The sequence below is a fragment of the Salmo trutta genome, chromosome 24, assembly GCF_901001165.1.
Source record: "Salmo trutta chromosome 24, fSalTru1.1, whole genome shotgun sequence".
Classification (NCBI taxonomy): Eukaryota; Metazoa; Chordata; class Actinopteri; order Salmoniformes; family Salmonidae; genus Salmo; species Salmo trutta.
Genome location: NC_042980.1, coordinates 9,467,251 through 9,490,051, shown reverse-complemented (window position 1 = coordinate 9,490,051; position 22,801 = coordinate 9,467,251). Strand labels below are relative to the sequence as shown.

The 22,801-nt window shown below is 40.5% G+C and overlaps 2 protein-coding genes across 5 annotated transcripts in view; one reads left to right on the top strand and one right to left on the bottom strand.

The window, feature by feature from the left end:
- Nucleotides 1-8,304: 8,304 nt before the first annotated feature.
- On the bottom strand, nucleotides 8,305-12,987 carry LOC115160646 (anterior gradient protein 3). The gene is made up of 8 exons (XM_029710879.1): nucleotides 12,893-12,987; nucleotides 11,754-11,864; nucleotides 11,309-11,372; nucleotides 10,649-10,701; nucleotides 9,704-9,780; nucleotides 9,431-9,494; nucleotides 8,999-9,082; nucleotides 8,305-8,518 (listed from the first exon to the last, which is right to left on the bottom strand). Exons 2-8 carry the CDS (start codon nucleotides 11,857-11,859, stop codon nucleotides 8,469-8,471), a joined length of 498 nt encoding a protein of 165 aa, XP_029566739.1. The 5' UTR covers nucleotides 11,860-11,864; nucleotides 12,893-12,987; the 3' UTR covers nucleotides 8,305-8,468.
- Nucleotides 12,988-14,826: 1,839 nt separating this feature from the next.
- Nucleotides 14,827-22,801, top strand: part of LOC115160645 (TRAF3-interacting protein 1) — a 34,568-nt gene continuing 26,593 nt past the window's right edge. For all 4 annotated transcript variants that reach the window (XM_029710878.1, XM_029710877.1, XM_029710876.1 and 1 more), the window contains exons 1-2: nucleotides 14,827-15,074; nucleotides 19,070-19,138. In XM_029710878.1, the coding sequence (XP_029566738.1) occupies nucleotides 14,952-15,074; nucleotides 19,070-19,138 (192 nt within the window). In that variant the 5' untranslated portion in view covers nucleotides 14,827-14,951. The remainder of the gene's footprint in view (nucleotides 15,075-19,069; nucleotides 19,139-22,801) is intronic.

Genomic DNA, 22,801 nt, shown 5'->3' with positions numbered 1-22,801 from the left:
ATTTCTGACAATGTCAACAACACAGCTGCTTGCACCATGCTGCCACTTCCAAGCTGTGTTCAAATACTCATACTAACCGCACTAACCGTACTATTTGTGACGTGAATTGAGTATATAGTATGCTTATTGGTCATAGAAGGGATATAGTTAGTATGCTAAAAGTTCCCGGATGTTGTACTAAATTTGTCGAAATACGAAGTATACATGCAGTGGACACTTTTTCCGTGCTTTTAGAGTCCAGATGGGCGTGTCTTCACAATGTTTTCAGATTTGAAGAAAATGGCAGAAAATATGCATTCGAAGTCCCACGAGAGCAGATACAAATTCATTGCTTGAACTAATTATGACAAATGTTGAGCAATGTAATAAAGTACTAACTTTTCAAATAAGTTACATTACACGTTATGTTGGCTGACAATTTCAGACCACTCTCAGCAGAATAACTGACGAATTTACGAATGCTCAACACCCGTTGAATATGGCCAGTGTCAGTAAACGTTGGCAAAAAGCGTAATTAAATTGTTGCCAGCAGCACAGTTACAGTCACCAACGCTCTGGATAACATGAAAACAGCCTAACCAGCTCTGCTAGAGCAAGTAAAATGGTCAGAGCGAGGTGTTCACTCATTTGTGTCTGGAATTAGCTGGCCAACGTTAGCCAGTTAGCTTGGGTGCTTGACTCCAGATTGAATTTACAAACACACACAAAATCATAAAATGTTTAGCTACTAATTTGTTATGATAACAAGCTAGCAAGAGGTTGCAAAGCAACCACTTCCACTTCGGGTAGACAGGCGAAGATCTAGTACACTCAACTGAAACGATACTGTTCGTTTACATTATACTAAAATGAACTAATATTACATATTATGTAGTATACAATATCTTAGTATGGTTATTCGAACACCGCTTCAGTCATGAAAATTGTACGCGAACAAACCTAGGGTACTCTATATAGCTAGCTATATGGTTGTATACAGTACATACATATACACTACCGGTCAAAAGTTTTAGAACACCTACTCATTCAATGGTTTTTCTGTATTTTTTTACTAGTTTACACATTGTAGAATAATAGTGAGGACATCAAAACTATGAATAACACATGGAATCATGTAGTAACCAAAAAGTGTGAAACAAATCCAACCACCATGTCTAGGTGAGACGCGTTGTGGGTGAACGGATGATATCCGCATGTGTATTTCCCACCGTAAAGCATAGAGGAGGAGGTGTTATGGTGTGGGGGTGCTTTGCCGGTGACACCGTCTGTGATTTATTTAGAATTCAAGGCACACTTAACCTGCATGGCTACCACAGCATTCTGCAGCGATACACCATCCCATCTGGTTTGCGCTTAGTGGAACTATAATTTGTTTTCAACAGGACAATGACCCAACACACCTCCAGGCTGTGTAAGGGCTATTTTGCCACGAAGGAGAGTGATGGAGTGCTGCATCAGATGACCTGGCCTCCACAATCCCCCGACCTCAACCAAATTGAGATGGTTTGGAATGAGTCGGACCGCAGATTGAAGGAAAAGCAGGAAACAAGTGCTCAGCATATGTGGGAACTCCTTCAAGACTGTTGGAAAAGCATTCCAGGTGAAGCTGGTTGAGAGAATGCCAAGAGTGTGCAAAGTTGATTCCATATGGGTTATTTCATAGTTTTGATGTCCTCACTATTATTCTACAATGTGTAAAATAGTAAAAAATTAACAAAAACCATTGAATGAGGAGGTGTTATAAAACTTTTGACCGGTAGTGTATATGGATATGTATGTGTATGTATGTGTATGTACTGTATACCACCATATAGCTAGCTATATAGAGTAGCCTAGGATTGTTCGCATACAATATTCATGACTGAAGCTGTGTTTGAATAACCATACTAACATACTGTATACTACATACTTAATGAGTATATACTATGTACTATTAGTTAATTTTAGTATACTGTAAATGAACAGTATCGTTTCAGTTGAGCGAACTAGTGCTTCGCCTGTCTACCGGAAGTGGAAGTGGTTGCAAAGTGTGGCTGTTTGAAGAATCTCTAATTTAAAATACATTTTGATTTGTTTTACACTTTTTGGGTTACTACATGATTCTATATGTGTTATTTCATAGTTTTGATGTCTTCACTATTATTCTACAATGTAGAAAATAGTCAAAATAAAGAAAAACCCTTGAATGAGGTGTTCTAAAACTTGTGACAGGTAGTGTATATACATACGTATATGCACATATAAATATATACACATTCATACATATAAATACATGTACATACATATATACATATCTTTAAAATATTTATATTTCCTTTATTACCATCCAACCCTACCAACTCTCCCCCAATTGGAGCAAACTACTGAATAACAACGCTTAGACCTGTATTTCCAGCTTATACATAATATATACATTTTATGGACACAGTCTATTTTACATTAGTTCTATTTGTTTGGTTTTCACTCCTGTCCTTCTTCTACCCTCAAACTCTCCCATCTATTTCTGATGTCCATGCGGTTTGATTTCTATTTGCCATATCTATCAAACTGTGCTCTTTCAAAAATGTTCTTAACCTATATAAGTTTTACGGACACAGTATGTTTTACATTACTTATCTTATTGTTATTAGTACCAACCTTCAGCGCCACTCAACCCCTCCAATCTATATCTCAACACCATCCATATTGGATTTCTATTTACCATATATTTTTCAACTGTGGTGTGATGTTTAACAAAAATTCTTAACCTTTCTAATCTCGATTGAAAGTGGAAAATAAGCATCTTTGCTAAAAGTATTATTATATTATTGATCGATTGACTCTGACTTTTCAGATCGCCCAGTAGTGCTGTCTGCAGAGTTAGCTCCAGGTAAATATTGCAATTCTTCAGCCATTCCTGGACCTGTGACCAAAAACAAGCTACATATGGACAGTACCAAAACAAATTATCTAATGATTCTGCCTCTTCGCAGCAAAATCTGCAGAGCTGGGAAGCTTGTATCCCCCATATAAATAACATTCTATTGGTTGCAAGAATTTTGTATAATAATTTAAATAAAAATGATACGTTTTGAAACTGGCGTCGTTTTGCGTATCAGTTCATAAATCATGTGCCATGGAATCAGTACGTCAAAAATCTCTTCCCAACTATTTTGCAATCTGTATGGCACGGCTGTCAATTTTCTGGTCCTTAAATTAAACTTTTTAATTTATCACAATTTTCTTTAACCAATTATGGTCTTTATTAATGCAGGGCCAACAGTTCCTTACTTTTCCCCCCTTCCACTTTCCTCTTTCATTTTTGCGGTAATGCTGCAATTTGTTGGTTGTAATTTTGCGTAGAGCAGACATTTAATTTGTCTGGCTTGCCATTCCAAATAAAATTCAATATTTTTTTCTCATAATAAAATAAAACTGTTCACTATGTGTAGGCAAGACCATAAGCAAATAGGTAAACTGCGATATGACTAAAGAGTTAATCAGGATGATTTTTTCACAAATAGAAAGTTATTTTGGGTTGTGCCGTGGCGGAGATCTTTGTGGGCTATACTTGGCCTTGTCTCAGGATGGTAAGTTGGTGGTTGAAGATATCCCTCTAGCGTTGTGGGGGCTGTGCTTTGGCAAAGTGGGTGGGGTTATATCCTTCCTGTTTGGCACTGTCAGGGGGTATCATCGGATGGGGCCACAGTGTCTCCTGACCCCTCCTGTCTCAGCCTCCAGTATTTATGCTGCAGTAGTTTATGTGTCGGGGGCTAGGGTCAGTCTGTTATATCTGGAGTATTTCTCCTGTCTTATCTGGTGTCCTGTGTGAATTTAAGTATGCTCTCTCTAATTCTCTCTTTCTCTCTTTCTTTCTTTCTCTCTCTCGGAGGACCTGAGCCCTAGGACCATGCCTCAGGACTACCTGGCATGATGACTCCTTGCTGTCCCCAGTCCACCTGGCCGTGCTTCTGCTGCAGTTTCAACTGTTCTGCCTGCGGCTATGGAACTCTGACCTGTTCACCGGACATGCTACCTGTCCCAGACCTGCTGTTTTCAACTCTCTAGAGACAGCAGGAGCGGTAGAGATGCTCTCAATGATCGGCTATGAAAAGCCAACTGACATTTACTCTTGAGGTGCTGACTTGTTGCACCCTCGACAACTACTGTGATTATTATTATTTGACCATGCTGGTCATTTATGAACATTTGAACATCTTGGCCATGTTCTGTTATAATCTCCACCCGGCACAGCCAGAAGAGGACTGGCCACCCCTCACAGCCTGGTTCTTCTCTAGGTTTCTTCCTAGGTTTTGGCCTTTCTAGGGAGTTTTTCCTAGCCACCGTGCTTCTACACCTGCATTGCTTGCTGTTTGGGGTTTTAGGCTGGGTTTCTGTACAGCACTTTGAGATATCAGCTGATGCAAGATGGGCTATATAAAGTTTGCTAACTATAAGGGCACAAGGCAAGACCCAGACACAGGAGGCAGATGGTTAGAGTCCAAGATGTTTATTAACAATCCAAAAGGGGTAGGCAAGAGAATGGTCGTGGACAGACAAAAGGTCAAAACCAGTTCAGAGATCCAGAGGTACAGAATGGCAGGCAGACTCGAGGTCTGGTCAGGCAGGCGGGAATGGAGTCCAGAAAACAGGTAAAGGTCAAAACCGGGGGAACTAGTAGAAGAGAATAGAAAAGTAGGAGCACAGGAAAAAACACGCTGGTTGACTTGAACATACAAGACGAACTGGCTCAGAGAGTCAGGAAACACAGGGATAAATACACTAGGGAAAATAAGCGACACCTGGAGGGGGTGGAGACAATCACAAGGACAGGTGAAACAGATCATGATGTGACACTAACTTTCTATTCAAATTTATTGGTGTGAGATCATTTATTTATTTCAGGATATGTATACCGAGTATATCCACATCACCATCAGACCATTTTATTGGTAAACTACTTGGTAATGTAAAAGTAATTTTTTTCATGATCCAATACGTAATATAGCACACTGGTTGTAATCCAGAGAGGTTAGAAAAATAATCTAGGTCCTCTATGAGGCTGTGGAGGGCTCCAAGTTGTGGATTTAAAAGAAAACATGAATAATCAGAGTACAATGACACCCTTGTTTTAAGCCCTGTATTTTTAATCCATTCATATTATTGTTGGATCTGATATTAATAGCTAACATTTCGAGGACTATAATAAATAGATATGCCGATAGTGGACAACCTTATTTTACTCCTCTTGACAGTTTAAAACTTTCTCAGAAGTAGCCATTATTTTACTGTTTTACACCTACTATACATGATTTTAACCCATTTTCTCCAAAATTCTCCAAAATTGAAATGTACCAGGCATTTATATATAAACTTCAGTCATACTTTATCAAAAGCCTTTTCAAAGTCAGCTATGAGTAGCAGGCCTGGTTTCCCAGATTTTTCATAGTGTTCTATTGTTTCCAGTACTTGCCTTTATATTATCTCCAATGTATCGTCCATGTAAAAACCTGTCTTATTAGAATGAATAATGTCCGACAATACCTTTTTAATTCTATGCGGTGTACATTTTGCTCAATTTTTTTCATCACAACACTGAAATGTAAGGGGCATACAATTTTTTAAATGGACTGGATCTTTATATTTCCCACTTGTATCGTGTTTCAGTAATAATGAAATCAGACATTGTTGAGTGTCTGATAATCTACCATTTACAAAGGAGTGGTTAAAACATGCTATACCTCAACTGGTATGTACACACTGCCATGTCTCTGACTTCTTCCCTATAGGCAGTCTCATCATTGTCGGTGATCAGGCCAACTTAATGAAGGTGTTAGAGTTGTGCTTGGCCACGCAGTTGTGGGTGAACAGGGCGTACAGGAGGGGACTACGCACACATCCCTGAGGGGCCCCCGTATTGAGGATCAGCGTGGCAGATGTGTTGTTGCCTACCCTTACCACCTGGGGGTGGCCCGTCAGAAAGTCCAGGATCCAGTTGCGGAGGGAGGTGTTTAGTCCCAGAGTCCTTAGCTTAGTAATTAGCTTTGTGGGCACTATGGTGTTGAACACTGAGCTGTAGTCAATGAACAGCATTCTCACATAGGTGCTCTTTTTGTACAGGTGGGAAAGGGCAGTGTGGAGTGTAATTGAGATTGCGTCATCTGTGGATCTCTTGGGTTTCCTGGATGATGGTGTAGATGTGAGCCATCACCAGCCATTCAAAGCACTTCATGGCTATCGACGTGAGTGCTACGGGGCGGTAGTCATTTAGGCAGGTTACCTTCGCTTTCTTGGGCACAGGGACTATGGGGGTCTGTTTGAAACATGTAGGTATTACAGACTCCGGTTGAGGTTGAAAATGTCAGTGAGGACACTTGCCAGTTGGTCCGGGCACGCTCTGAGTACATGTCCTAGTAATCCGTCTGGCCCCGCGGCCTTGTGAATGTTGACCTGTTTAAAGGTCTTGCTGACATCGGCTATGAAGACAGTGATCAGACAGTCATCCGGAACAGCTGGTGCTCTCATCCCTTCCAGGCATACCTTCCGAAAGCGAACAAAGCAAGAGAAACAAAAACATACATTTAGCCGTCCATTCATCAGTTGGTGTGTGTAAGTGTGTGTGTTGCGGGGTTAAACCCATAGGCTTGGCTCTCTCTCATCCCTTTCAGGCTTTTCAGAGGGAGGGTGAACAATGAGGCAGTCATTCGAATGTAAGAAATGTCCCCACGTGCTCTGGCAGCTTTCACGGCCGGGATAAGTTATTTTCTCTTCTGGCGCACAGCTTCAGGATAGTCCTCAATGAGGAAGATGTATGTTCCCCTCAAGTTCTTGCCTCATTCCAGAACCACTACCTTGTCCTTGAACCTCAGGAACTTGACAACTATCGGCCTGGGCCTGTCACGTGGGCCGGTGGTGGGTTTTCCAGTATTTTGAGGGCGCTCCAACTCAATCTCAATCTTCAGTTTCTCCAAGATCATTTCCCTCACTTTATCCTCCATCCAGGTCTCATGTGGAGATTCTGCAATTCCGTCTACAACAATGTTGTTCCGCCTTGATTGTCCCTCGAGGTAATCTGATTTCTTTGTCATTGTTATCATGGATTCACATACAGAACTAATGTCCTCTCTTAATGATTTACAGATTGTCTTCTTGCCGTTTTCCTGTTTAAACTCATCGAGCAGACCCTGGGAGAACTGCAAACTGTTCTTCAGGTCCTGAACCTCTCTGGTCAGGTCGTCCATTTTTTTAATTTGTTTACTCCACCAGTATTTGGACACAACAGTTGAAGCTATTTTCTTGTTGTAACAACTGCTTGTAGAACTGCGATAGTGACACCACTGTCCTCAACAGTACTCCCACCGGCTTTGGTCTTTGTCATGGTAGCAACGTAGGCTACGCTGTTACTCCCCACAATTCCAGACAGGGCAGGTCACAGGGAAGATGGGAACAGCAACAAACAGTAGGGATCTAGACAGCCACAAGCCCGGGAAAATCCGCACTCAAAGCCACAAGGGCTAACCCAATCTCAGGCTGCATTCAAGCCCTCAAGGAAACCCTGCTTGCTTTATAGACAGCTAACCCTCGGACGGAATGATCCGCGAACAGACCGCAGCGGTCCCAGCATCTGATGCCAACGGTGCAGCAGGATCCAAAATCAAAAGGTATCTAGCTAGTAACCAAACTTTTCCAATAGAACACTTTCAGACACTTCCAAAACAACAAACCGAGCGCTGCCTCATTCCGCATTCAACAGGAAATTATGTGATTAATGGACTGCATCAAGCTTGTGAATGGTAAATAATGTATTGTGTCATTTTGGAGTCACTTTTATTGTAAATAAGAATATAATATGTTTTTAAACACTTCAACATTAGTGTGGATGCTACCATGATTACAGATAATACTGAATTAATCATGAATAATGATTAGTGAGAAAGTTAGACACACAAATATCATATTCCCCCCAATATGCTAACCTCCCATGTGATTGTAATGGTGAGAGGTCAGCATGTCTTGGTGGTATGATATTTGTGCATCTGTAACTTTCGCACTCATCCTTATTCACGATTCATTCACCTCATGGAGTACAGAGCCAAAAGAAAAAATGCTTCACTGTCCATGCCCTCATTGTAAATCTATTAAGCACTGAGCAGATAAGTCTTCAATCTATTCAATTCATATTTGAATATGTTTGTATTCTTTGCATTCTGCAACAATTAAGTCATGTCAACAACCCTCACAGAGAATGTCCATATAACGTTAAATGTATATATTTTGTCTGTTTTAGCTTTGGAGTCAAAAACAAATGAACATCAACAAATGCAGTACCCTGCACACTGTCATTCATCTTTATTGATCATCTATTGTATACATTTTGTGTAAACATATGAATGTCCAAGACTCAATGAACCACTCTGGTTGTTGCTCTTGATCCCAGGACAGGGAAGGGCCCAGTGGCTTATTGGTACAGAGTTTATAAGGCTGTGAGGTCACAGTTCAGTTTTCAGTAGAAGCTTGGCTTTTTTCATGTTCTTGGCCACTATGGAGAGAGGGACAAGAAGCTTGGGTAAGAATCTGTTTACCAGGGAAGTGGTAAATTCCATTTCATGTCAGGAAGAGAATTGGAATTCAATTCAGGAATTGACTGAATTTAAATTGCCCAACTTTGCTTTATGTTGTTCTGATAGTAGTGGACCAAACAATTAATTATTTTACACTTTGAGCAATTAGAGTAATCATTTGCTTAATTTCTGACTAATAATAATCCTTCTTTCACTTTTCAGCTTTTCATTTGAGCAAGTAAAACCTTTATAAAGTATTCATCCACCACTTTACCCACCCACCTTCTCTCCCTCTAAGAATTGTCCTTAAACAATCTCAATGCTTTATTGGTTGTATCTCCCAACTCTCTCATCTCAACTAGTTAGTGAATTAGGTGAAGGAAGAAAGAGTAGAACCAAGTAACAGAAGGATATCTGACTCTCATAGGACCTCATTAGGGAAGAAGAGGCACACTCACAGTGTGGGATGTCGCTCGGCTCGTAGGTGTACAGGCGATTACTGTACTTCCCAACAAGGTCTAAACGCACGGTCATGGATGGATCTGTGGGGGGGAGAGATATTTTGGAGGACTTTGCCAAAGCTTCAAAACATAATACATCATTATGTAGGTATAACTAGATTGTAATGCTTTATTCATACTACTCCATTATTAACACTATGGTGACCCATAAATTACATTGATCCCTTGATCAAGACCCACATGTACTGTAAGTTATTTGGTGGTTCTTAGGCAAATCACTACTGATTAAAATAAATGTATGCGAGGCACTGAATACAGTTACATCAAAGATCTCACAGCAAGCTTTGGACCTGAGTGATGTGTTGGGGATTCAGAATAAGTGGTGATTTATTTCCTAAGTGAGTTGGCATGGTAGAAGAAGAGACCCACCAACAAAAATGATTCTTGGAACGTAGTTGCCATCTGCTGCCAGATTAGTGTCTGTAGTGTCATGCTGAAAAAGAAATCAAAATGACATCAACATATACATCTCTAATCAACTATCATCTATTTAGCATCTAAATTCGAACATTTACCTCCAAGTGATGAAATAATGAAATGCATAATACAATGTACAATATGTGATTGGGATATGTTTACAACCATATAATTTCATTGCTTCCAATGAGTGTATGTTGAATAAAAAAAAATGTTATCAATTACAATCAAATTGAGCATAACAAAATCCTTTTGGGCCATTTTCTGTATGGTTTTATCAACAGCAAACGCCTTCTTCAGAGCTGTGGAAGGAAGTGTGACAGAATGATAGTCAGTTAAAACCTCACCTTTTAACTTCAACACACTTTATCCTCATAGTAGAATTTGTATGTATTGCTATTCTTTTGTCATACAAGCCTTTACAAATGATAATGTCTAAAGAAATGTTGATACAACAAGACCAACTGTAAGGCAACAAAGACCTTGGTTGGGCCCTTTGGTTAGATGAAGTACAGTACCAGTCAAAAGTTTGGACGCACCTAGTCATTCAAGGGTTTTTCTTTATTTTTACTATTTTCTACGTTGTAGAATAATAGTTCAGACATCAAAACTATGAAATAACACATATGGAAACATTTAGTAACCAAAAAAGTGTTAAACAAATCAAAATATATTTTATATTTGAGATTCTTCACAGTAGTCACCCTTTGCCTTAATGACAGCTTTGCACACTCTTGGCATTCTCTCAACCAGCTTCATGAGAAATGCTTTTCCAACAGTCTTGAAGGAGTTTCCACATATGCTGAACACTTGTTGGGTGCTTTTCCTTGACTCTGCGGTCCAACTCATTCCAAATCATCTCAATTTGGTTGAGGTCAGGTGATTGTGGATGCACTCCATCACTCTCCTTCTTGGTCAAATAGCCCTTACACAGCCTGGAGGTGTGTTTTGGGTCAATGTCCTGTTGAAAAACATATGATAGTCCCACTACGCGCAAACCATTTGTTTAACACTTTTTTGGTTACTACATGATTCCATATGCGTTATTTCATAGTTTTGGTCACTATTATTCTACAATTTAAAAAATAAAGAAAAACCCTTGAATGAGTAGGTGTGTCCATAGTTTTGACTGGTACTGTATGTGTGAGTATGAAAGCACAGCAGTATTACCTTGACTATGAGGACAATCCTCCATGTGATGAATGACCATCAGAGGCTTCTTACTGTGGGAACATGAGGACACAGACAAAACAAGAACACATTCCACTGCATAATAAGTAGTGGTTAGATGTGCTTACAGAGAAGTACAACGTCTCTGGGATTGTACCAAACTTAAGTCCCTAGTGTCATTATGGAGATAAGAAAACAAATAGGCTGTGTGTCCCAAATGGCAACCTATTTCCTATTCTGTGCACTACTTTTGATAGCGCCCTGGTCAAAAGTAGTACACTGTCTAGTGAATATGGTGCCTGTGCCATTTTGGGATGCAACCATACAATAAATATGACGATTTCCGTTACAGTTTGATTAGTTTAATTGGACACGTTGAATTAATGGGGCGCAGTGATATGTGATTGTCTCACCTAGTTATCTTAAGATGAATGCACTAACTGTAAGTCACTCTGGATAAAAGTGTCTGATAATTGACTGAAATGTCAATTGTAATATAATTAATTGTGAGGATATGGCTGTAACATAAGCAGATAGCTTTAATGAAATGTTTCACTCTCAGACATTTGAAAGACTGCTCTAATTGTCAAACATATGCCACTAACCAAACAACACAATTGCAATTTGATGTCTTGTGTATTTTGTCTAATCTTGTTTTACCTTTCTTTCATTGTCATCAGGGCTTCCTCATAGGTCTTGACCCAGGTAATGTAGTCTCCCCATCCTGAGACAAAATTGAGGATGGAAATCAGAATGAATGGATTTGGTATTAATGTAATGGGGATGGAGAACTGTTTTCATACACTCAGAAACAAGTATGCTTTCTAGAACCTGAGAGAGTTATTCAGCTGTCCCCATAGGAGAACCCTTTGAATAATATTTTTTTTTGTTCCAGGTAGAATCCTTTTGGTTCCAGATAGAACCCTTTTGGGTTCTATGTAGAACCCTTTCCATTTTGAGTTCTATGTGGAACTCAAAATGGTTCTACCTGGAACCAAAAAGGGTTCTCCTATGGGGACAGCTGAAGAACCCTTTTTTTCTGAGTGTAGCAAACTCAAAGAGACATTAGGGGTGGGGCAAGGATACATTGTTACATAATTCTTACCTCTTGAGAGAGTTTGAGGGCCTTTCCTTGTTTTCTTCTGTAGGGAAACGTCCATACAGGTGACAAAGAGCAATGCAAAGAGAGACCAGTGATACATGGTTGACATCCGTTCTGAGGTAGAGAGAAGAGGAGGCAGTCTAGTCAAACTGTTCAAAAATACTTACATGTAATACTAATGTTTATTACTTATTTAGTTAACCTTTATTTGACCAAGGAGTCATACTGAGACCAAGGTCTCTTTTACAGATGAGCCCTGAATTACATACATTACAGAAAATGCACACATCAAAATAGCAATACAAATTGCAAGCAGAAAGAAAAACACTGTCATAAAAAATAAACACATTCATCAGTAATAAGGTCCTCAATCAGCTTTCTGAATTGCCCTAGAGGCACCAGAACATCAAATTTAAGAACATTTTAAAGATCGTTCCACAAATAAGGTGCAAGAAAACTAAAAGCTGATTTACCTAACTCAGTAGAGACCAAAGGAATTTCCTAAGTTAGCCATCTTTGAGACCGGGTGTGGTAACTCGTAAGTCTAATGTTTAGTAATGATGTTAGGTATGGTTCGACTTTTTGTAAAAGGGCTTTATAAATGAAAACATAGCAATGTATCAACCTACAGTATAACTCTAGCCTTGACCATATAAAAGTCAAGTGTCATAAAAAGGAACCCCTTCCAAGAAACACCTGCCTTGTGCCATTTAGGGGGAGGCCTATTTCAATACAAGTGCCTAAATGAATAGTAGAGATATTCGTACATGCTTACTAAAACAGGCCAAACCTGTTTGGTTATGTGTGTCACGTTTCCTCACACTACTCCTGTTCTCGATTATGACATTTGTCATTTGTCTATTAGTATTTTTAAATTCTAAAATAAAACCCTGTACAAGTATACTGTATTTTAGAGTTTGCACAAATCATATTAATGTATGCGTAACTTCAAACAACTGATTTTGGTGTCAGTCTGTTTCTTCTTCGGCCGAATTGCCAAAGGTAAAATGAAGGTTTAACATGATTGAATGTTGACAGAGATAGGCCTTCACACCAACCAGGTTATGCAAATGCTGCATCAAGTCAACACAATAATATTACAAGTTTCCACTAAGAAATGTTCAATCATTTTGATTTCTTACCTATTGCACAGGCATAGGAGGTGTGTCAGTAGCCTATCTCCAAGCTGACAGTAACTTGGTTTAGATTTGCAGTTCTTTTTATAGACAACAGAACTCACCAAACAGGTATGGGGAGTCAGGCCTATCCAAAAAAAAATATGTATTCTCTCTACTTGACAGTGTTCCAAACAGGACATTTTTCTTTTTGCCTGAACTTTTAAACACCATCAGAATTCATAGAAAGCAGTGCACTGGGTTAGTCATATTTGATCAAATAACTGAAGAGATGAGCTGGAATGACATTCACTCTCATGGAATGGGTTGCCAATAATAATGACCTAAAAGGCACATCCCCAATAAGCCCTAAATATGACTGCAATGAGGCATATGTCATAGTGTGTCACGTTCTGACCAGTAGAGGGTGTAGTTGGGTCAAGACGTGGCAGAAGAGAAGTGTGTAGGTTGGTTTGTTTCGTTTATTTTGGCCGTGTGGCTTCCAATCAGGCACATCTGTAGAGGGCTATTGATGATTGGGAGTCACACATAAGTAGCCTACTTTTCCTTTGGGGTTTGTGGGTAATTGTTCTTGTTACTGTGTTAAACGTGACAGGACTGTTTTGGTTGTCTGTTTATTGTTTTGTATTGTATAGTGTCCGTTTGATCATTAAATATACGATGAACACTAACTCCGCTGCATTTTGGTCCACTCTCTCTAAAGACAGCCGTTACATAGTGCTTCTATGGTTATATACTGTACACCATGCCACTGCCTATTTCATTTGTTAATTTAGCAAACAAGACAACTGAAAATCCAGTGCCTTTGTCACAGTCTTCACACCTACATATTTTCCCAGTCGTAGCTCGTTTTTCCCGAGTTCGCAGTAGTCTTGAACTCACTAAAGTCAGATATTGCAGTTCCTAGTTAAGTTGTTTTGAGCACGTCACAAATCATGGTTCATTGACAGCATGGCCAATGTAGAATGTTTATAATTTTAAACTAGGAAAAGAGACCCTTAATCTTAGACTTGGGACCACACAGCCACACCACTGAATAGCAGGCTAATGATTGCTTTGCAACGCTTGCAGTTAGCCACTGATTCCTTCCAAACCACTCATTGTTGAATTTGCGATTTCCAACTTGTTGTGTAATGTTTATGTCCAATGGCCGATGAGCACCGATACATTTTATCTATAATTTCTCTTCATTATTTCTCTTCATATGACAAGGATTAAAAAGGATTTGCCAGTAGATTGTCAAATTGATTCATGATGATGACTGCTCGCTGAGATTTTGAAACTATGATGTTGACATGACATAAAGAGATTTGATATAATTTTATCTGTGGCCAATGACCTTAAGCCTTTTTGGGTCAGCACTTCTAATATAACTCTATGGCAGCACCCAAGGGGATAGAATTTTTTTGGCCTACCCTTAGACTTGGTGGTGACGTAGTGTCCCCATGAGTGACAGAACACTGAGCGAATCACGGCGCAACACTCTGTATTTTCTGCTGGCTTGCCCCACCACCACAGAAAGCATTGAGTTAGGCTGAAACACCTGCATTTTGGAGCTGCCTTACTCAAGAAAACTAAAAAGAGACCATGTTTGTATGCGGCTTTATTAACTCAATGATATATATATATATATATATATATATATGTATTTATATATTTATATATATATATTTATATATTTATATATATATATATATATTACATTGTTGGCAAACTGATACGTGACACATTAATGCCAAAATAACATGCAAAACAGGCAAGCCTGCTAAAAATGTGGGGCTCAAAAGCCACACCTGCCCTGAATGACGGGTCGCCACTGCACATGACATCCCGGCAACTTTGAGAAAAAACACTTTATTTCGGAGTTGTCCCGCCCCCACTGTTAGGGCTGAGACGCAAGCATCTCGCCATTACATCCAGTATCTCTTATTTAGCACAAGCGCATTTCAGATTAATGATGCATTGTGGGATTGGGATGCTATTGACATAGCGACAGGAGTGTTGATTGAAGAACAGTCTTGTTTTTATCAATAACTTTGGGGAATTTGTCATTTCAGCAGCTGCCATGAACGGGTCAGTGGCCAAAAAGACCCAAGACACTTTAGGGAAAGTTATAAAGAAACCGCCGCTTACTGAAAAACTGCTCAGCAAACCGCCGTTTAGGTATCTGCACGACATATTCAGTGAGGTGAGTGATTAGCTAACATTGGCTACTAGCTACAAAGAGTTCTTGCTAGTTAGATTGGATAGCTAGCTACCATTTATCCCCTGCTAAAACCAGCCAACTAACCTTTCAGCATTGAGACTGAGTCATGATAATTAGCCAATTTACGTAACAACAGCTAGCTATCAAATCAGCGTCGTTTTCGTTGCTAGGCGCTCCTGTCTGTTTGGTTTAGTAAACAAAACCAAGTCGCGGCGCTGGGAAATGTGACTTTTCACTGTATCTATGTCAAAAATATGAAATTATTTGCTAACTGGCTTGCTATTTACTCATGAAACGGTTTAAAACATTATCCTATAACAAATTAAATGTCTGCCCCTGCGCTAGTTAACTCGTTAGTTAACGTTAACTAGCTAGTTAGCTAGCAGGTATAGTTACATATGTTTGTCACCGAAGTGTTGTGAGGTTGTCATCCCTGTTATGAAATGAGTCCTCCTAACCTTCTATTCTAGGTGACGGTCAATGAGCTTATCCCTAAATGCAGCTGGATTGCTTGTTTGGAATTGGGCTGTCTTCCCTAACTAACTAGTTAGGATGGCAACATGAAGGCATGGCACTGTGGAAGGGTGGTGCTTGCTTGTTATAGCCCAAATAATATAAAAAGGAGATCCATTGTAATTTGTACTTGACATAACAAGTATCATGATGGCAGGGCCATGGGACAGGCAGGGGCATGCCCTCATAAATGGTGCCTTCAGAAAGTGTTTACACCCATAGACGTTTCCCAAATGTTGCTGTTTTACAGCCAGAATTTCAAATGGATTAGTTTGTTACTGGTCTACACACCATACCCTATAATCTCCAAGTGGAATAGATTATTATACTTTTTTTATGTTCTTGAGTCAAGTATTCAACCTTTTTGTTATGGCAAGCCTAAATATGTTCAGGAGTAAACATTTGCTTAATAAATTGCATGGACTCACTCTGTCTGCAATAAGTGTTTAACATGATTTTTGAATGAATGAATGAACACATACAATTTTCTGTAATGTCCCTGAGTCAATCTGTGAATTTTTAACACAGATTCAACCACAAAGACTAGAGGTTTTCCAATGCCTTGCAAAGAAAGGCACCTTTTGGTAGATGGGCAAAAATAAAACAAATCTGACATTGAATATCCCTTTCAGCATGGTGAAGTTATTTATTACACTTTGGATGATCACTACAAAGATGCAGACGTCCTTCCTAAATCAGTTGCCGGAGAGGAATGAAACCACTCAGGGATTTCACCATGAGGCCAATGGGGACTTTAAAACAGTTAGAGTTTAGTGGCCGTGATATAAGAAAACAGAGGATGGATCAACAACATTGTAGTTACTTCACAATACTAACCTAATTGATAGAGTGAAAAGAAGGAAGCCTGCACAGAATAAAAATATCCCAAAACATGCATCTGGTTTGCAACAAGGCACTAAAGTAATAATGCTAAAAATGTGGCAAAGCAATCCACTTTTTGTCTTGAATACAAAGTGTTATTTTTAGGGCAAATCCAATAAAACACATTACAGAGTACCACTCTCCACATTTTCAAACATAGCGGTGGCTGCATCATGTTATGGTTATGCTTGTAATTGTTAAGGACTGGGGAGTTTTTCAGGATAAAAAAATAAACGGAATGGAGCTAAGCACAGGCAAAATCCTAGAGGAAATCCAGGTTGTCTGCTTTCCACCAGACACTGGGAGATTAATTCACATTTCAGCAGGACAATATCCTAAAACCCAAGGCCAAATCTACACTTGAGTTTCTTACCAAGAACACATTGAATATTCCTGAGTGGCCGAGTTTCAGTTTTGACTTAGATTTTCAAGTAGATTTTAGGCAAGACCTGAAAATGGTTGTCTAGTAATGATCAACAACCAATTTGACAGAGCTTGAAGAAATTTGAAAAGAATAATGGGCAAATGTTGCACAATCCAGGTGTGGAAAACTCTTAGCGACTTACCCAGAAAGACTCCCAGGTGTAATCGCTGTCAAATGTGCTTCTACAAAGTATTAACCTAGGGGTGTGAATACTTATGTAAATTACATATTTCTGTGTTATATTTTCAAAAAATAAAAAATGTCTAAAAACATGTTTTCACTTTGCCATTATGGGGCAGTGTGTGTATATAGATGGATAGATGAGAAAACAAATTGAAATCATTTTGAATTCAGGCTGTAACACATCAAAATGTGGAATAAGTCAAGGGATATGATTAATTCTGGAGGCAATGTATGAACATAGGGTGTGATGCTGTGGGAATGGCTTCCTCGCTAGAAGGTTTGCCAGTGGCTGGGTCTGTGCCACAGGCTATACCAGGCTCAGCAAAGATTATCCAGGCAGAGCAGACTGACAGATCCACCTGCGCAAGACTACACCATCTTCTGGACACAACACACTCTCTGAGCAAGTCTGTCTTATAGGTCATTCAAGTTGCTTTTGGCCACTGCTGTTCCCACGAGCAGCAGAGCTGAGTACACTCTTAACCCCATTCAATTGGTAGTCTCTCTCTCTCCTCCTTCAGTGAAGTTTCTCACCGTTCAGTATATGCTCATGAATAATTGATAAGTGTGTTTGCGTGGATGATGCAATTGACCCTTCGCTAAGTGCTCCAATGGATAGCAACTGTTGTCGAGTCCGACATCTCGGACAAGCTCATGTTTAAATCGCATTAAAGATATTTTAGCTATTCGATTTTGAATAATAGGACCCTTTTAGGTAAACTCAGCAAAAAAAGAAACGGCCCTTTTTCAGGACCCAGTCTTTCAAAGATAATTCCTAAAAATCCCAATAACTTCACAGACCTTCATTGTAAAGGGTTTAAACACTGTTTCCCATGCTTGTTCAATGAACCATAAACAATTAATGAACATGCACCTGTGGAACGGTCGTTAATACACTAACAGCTTACAGACGGTAGGCAATTGAGGTCACAGTTATGAAAACTTAAGACACTAAAGAGGTCTTTCTACTGACTCTGAAAAACCAAAAGAAAGATGCCCAGGGTCCCTGCTCATCTGCGTGAATGTGCCTTAGGCATGCTGCAAGGAAGCATGAGGACTGCAGATGTGGCCAGGGCAATAAATTGCAATGTCCGAACTGTGAGACGCCTAAGACAACGCTACAGGGAGATAGGACGGACAGCTGATCATCCTCGCAGGACTGGCAAAAAGTGCTCTTCACTGACGAGTCACGGTTTTGTCTCACCAGGGGTGATGGTCGGATTTGCGTTTATCGTCAAAGGAATGGGCGTTACACCGAGGCCTGTACTCTGGAGCGGATCGATTTGGAAGTGGAGGGTCCGTCATGGTCTGGGGCGGTATGTCACAGCATCATCGGACTGAGCTTGTTGTCATTGCAGGCAATCTCAACACTGTGCGTTACAGGGAAGACATCCTCCTCCCTCATGTGGTACCATTCCTGCAGGCTCATCCTGACATGACCCTCCAGCATGACAATGCCACCAGCCATACTGCTTGTTCTGTGTGTGAATTCCTGCAAGACAGGAATGTCAGTGTTCTGGCATGGCCAGCGAAGAGCCCGGATCTCAATCCCATTGAGCGCGTCTGGGACCTGTTGGATCGGAGGGTGAGGGCTATGACAGCCCACCACAACATACCCAGGAGTTTCCTGATTAGCAAGGGGTCATCTGTGTTTAATAGAAACACAGTTTGAGATCATTGTGAGGGGATCTTTCCAGTGGTTGAATGGGAAATTGAGCTTTCTGTGAAAATGTTGTCAGAGGTTGCAACAGTAACCAAGGGGGCAAAGCAAAGGGTTAATTACTGACCACTGAATTTAGCATGCGTGTATTGAATATAACTTAACTGACTATTTATTTGGTTTTCCCTCCACAAAAAATAGGCTCAAAATGATTTGCCTTAAAATCAGTCATGCTGTACTGCATTGATAATTACAACCATATAGTGACTAACCGCTGCCTCATTTGGCAATGTATCCTAACCTTTTCTCCTATAGGTGATCCGGACCACTGGCTTCATGAAGGGACTCTATGCAGAGACTGAGATGAAGTCAGACAATGTAAAGGTAAGACATTTTCTCCATTTGATCACTTGGAGGAATTTGTGAAACACCAGAACAGACTGAAATCTTGTAGGCCCCCTGCCTATGAATATGTTGCTTTGACCTAATTGTTATACTGCACTGTGACAGATCTAATGAGTTATTGTCTATTTCACAGTCATTATAAAATAAATGATACATAGCCTAGCTCTTAACGTGTCCGCGTGCTTCCCAACCAGAACAGTTCATTCATATATTATGCCAAAATTGTGATGTTTTCGTCTTCGAAAAGGTTTTTTTCGGGTGGTCATGCTCACAACAATTTCGGAGTCGAAGTCTATGCCCCTTCATTGGTCAACAGTAGGGATTCTTCAATGAAGTGTTTGTTTTCATTCAACAATAGACGACCTGTTTACATGAAGAAAAATAATTACTTGGGAAATACTACATCAAACATCTTAGCTATCTCCATGGCAAAAACCTCAACTCAAGGAATCTGTTTTATCTTACATTAATTTGAGGAAGTGTGTACTGGCTACGGTGTCTCAAAATGGACAAACGGTTACTAATGCCGAATTTTTTACATTTATTTATATATATATTTTTTTAAAATATTTATTTAAAAAAAAATGTAATTTTTTATTTTTTATTTTTTTCCTTTTTTTTCAAGCCAAGGTCTTTTTTAAGGGAGTATGCAAGCAAACTCGTTCGGCTAGCTCAGTTCGACTAGGCGCCAGCCAAACCGACGCATATAGAAACCTTTAGGCCTGTTTCATACAGTGATTGCTCTGTGAGCTGGGAATGAATCACACTCACTATCTGATTAGCCGGGGCCTTTTTAACACTAAGTGGATAGATATCATCTCACTGAAGTGTGCTTCTGCCCATACTTATCTGTGTGTGTGCATCACTTCCAGCACCCTGCCTGGGTGTGGAAAAACATCCAGCCATTACATGACATGATTAGTGTAACCCAAAACAGCTTGTGTAGTTATATAACCTGTAATTCAAACGGCATAGAGGCACATAGAAATAGACAAAAATAATAATTGAATTGACATAGTGATTTTATGAGAGTAATCAGATCAAAATTATTTTGTCAATGTATTTATTATGTACTAATCATATGTGTTAAACATGTTACATTTGTAGTGTAGGCCAAATAATTGTGCTAATATTATATACTTATTATTTTCTGGCCCACCGACTTGGCTCAGAAAAAATTGGGCCCGACTCCAAACCTAGTTGACGAACCCTGATATATAATATGTCTTACAGAGCCTTTCCATAAGTCCACTCAAGTTTCGTCAACTGTCTTGACTGTGATTAGGGTGTGGAAACGATCACATTGTACAGCGCCTTATTTTCCTAACAGAATTGCACAGCGGTCTAAGACACTGCATCGCAGTGCAAACTGCGTTGCTACAGATGCTGGTTCCATACCCGTGCCGGCCGCGACTGGGAGACCATGAGGCGATGGTGGGCTTTTGGTTTGTCTCCCTCTCTAAAAGCAGAAATGAATAATTCTAAATAACAAACTGGCTTTATTTACAAATTAGTAAGAATGTTTTACCCCATGTTCAAGAATGGCCCTTAGCTATTCATTTAGAATCCTCTAAATCTAATTATTGGCGGAGAGTCACGTCATTTAAAAAATAAAATGGTGATATAGTGTAGGCCTACCGTAGGCAACATGAGTCTCACTAGTGTTGAGTAATGTGCTGTTAAAAGTGGTATAGGTCTTATTTATTTAAAAAGCATATTGAAGTTAGAAGCAATAGGATTTGAAGCAATAGCTTACCCGCTGTGGTCAACTATTTCAGCACTGTTTCACACTGCTCTGAGACCAGCATGGGGATTGGTCTTGATAAATCAATGATTTTTATTTTCACTGAATCTCTGTTTGGGTATTGGTTAGACTACAATTAGGGTGTGGACATTTTATGCTTTTAGGACTGTAGCCTACTGCTGCTCATTACGTTGTACAGCGCCATATCCTCTTGGAATAGAAACACTTAAATTAATTAAGCTACATTTCTTAAAATCAATCCCATATACTATGTTCTTACATGAACGGTTTTAAATTCTCTAGTACAGCCAATATTGAAGGCTATCATATGCTTCTCAAAGATGCCCTCTGTTGGCAAACTAGCGTTAATGGTAACCATGGCTGACAATTAAATAACGTGCCATAGAATTCTGCGGCAGCCCGCAAGGTGTGCTGCAGTATGATGCAACTTTTACAGGGAGAACCACTGTAGAGGGGGGAGAGAGAAGTAGAGGGTGCATACTTAAATTCACACAGGACACCAGATAAGACAGGAGAATTACACCAGATATAACAGACTTACCCTAGCCCCCTGGTACATAGACTATTGCAGCATAGATAAGACGAGGGGATCGGGGGACACTGTTGCCCCGTCCGATACCCCTGGACAGGGCCAACCAGGCAGGATATAACCCCACCCACTTTGCCAAAGCACAGTCCCCACACCACTAGAGGGATATCATCAACCACCAACTTACTACCCTGAGACAAGGCTGAGTATAGCCCACGAAGATCTCCTCCACTGCAAGAGCCAGAGGGGGCGCAAAACCGGACAGGAAGATCACATGGGCTCAATCCACTCAAGTGGCGCACCCCTCCTAGGGACGGCATGGAAGAGCACTAGTAAGCCAGTGACTCAGCCCCCGTAATAGGGTCAGAGGCAGAGAATTCCATTGGATGGAGGGGAGCCGGCCAGGCAGAGACATTAAGGGCAGTTCGTCGCTCCAGTGCCTTGCCGTTCACCTTCGCACCCCTGGGCCAGACTACACTCAATCATAGGACATACTGAAGAGATGAGTCTTCAATAAAGACTTAAAGGTCGAGACCGAGTCTGTGTCTCTTACATGGATAGGCAGATTATTCTATACATATGTAGCTCTATAGGAGAAGGCCCTGCCTCCAGATGTTTGCTTAGAAATTCTATGGAGAATAAGGAAGCCTGCATCTTGTGATCGTAGCGTAGGTTCATGCTCTACAACATTTTATCCAGAGTACGACCCTGCCTTACACAGGAAGTGGCGCCGGTCCTAATCCAGGCACTTGTCATCTCCCGTCTGGATTACTGCAACACGCTGCTGGCGGGGCTCCCTGCCTGTGCCATTAAACCCTTAAAACTCATCCAGAAAGCCGCAGCCCGTCTGGTGTTCAACCTTCCCAAGTTCTCTCAGGTCACCCCGCTCCTCCGCACACTCCACTGGCTTCCAGTTGAAGCTCGCATCTGCTACAAGACCATGGTGCTTGCCTACGGAGCTGTGAGGGGAACGGCACCTCCGTACCTTCAGGCTCTGATCAGTCCCTACACCCAAAGAAGGGCATTGCGTTCATCCACCTCTGGCCTGCTCGCCTCCCTACCTCTGCGGAAGCACAGTTCCCGCTCAGCCCAGTCAAAACTGTTCGCTGCTCTGGCACCCCAATGGTGGAACAAGCTCCCTCACGACGCCAGGACAGCGGAGTCAATCACCACCTTCCGGAGACACCTGAAATCCCACCTCTTTAAGGAATACCTGGGATAGGATAAAGTAATCCTTCTAACCCCCCCCACCCCACAAAAAAATATATAGATGTACTATTGTAAAGTGGTTGTTCCACTGGATATCATAAGGTGAATGCACCAATTTGTAAGTCGCTCTGGGTAAGAG

What these genes read in the sequence shown, in the direction of transcription:
- LOC115160646 (XM_029710879.1), bottom strand. Translation starts at nt 11,859, where the DNA reads ATGTCAACCATGTATCACTGGTCTCTCTTTGCATTGCTCTTTGTCACC. An exon ending in CCCTCAAACTCTCTCAAGAG is followed by an intron (nt 11,373 to 11,753) that starts GTAAGAATTATG and finishes ATTTTGTCTCAG; the next exon opens with GATGGGGAGACTACATTACC. An exon ending in GCCGAGCGACATCCCACACT is followed by an intron (nt 8,519 to 8,998) that starts GTGAGTGTGCCT and finishes CTCTCTCCATAG; the next exon opens with TGGCCAAGAACATGAAAAAA.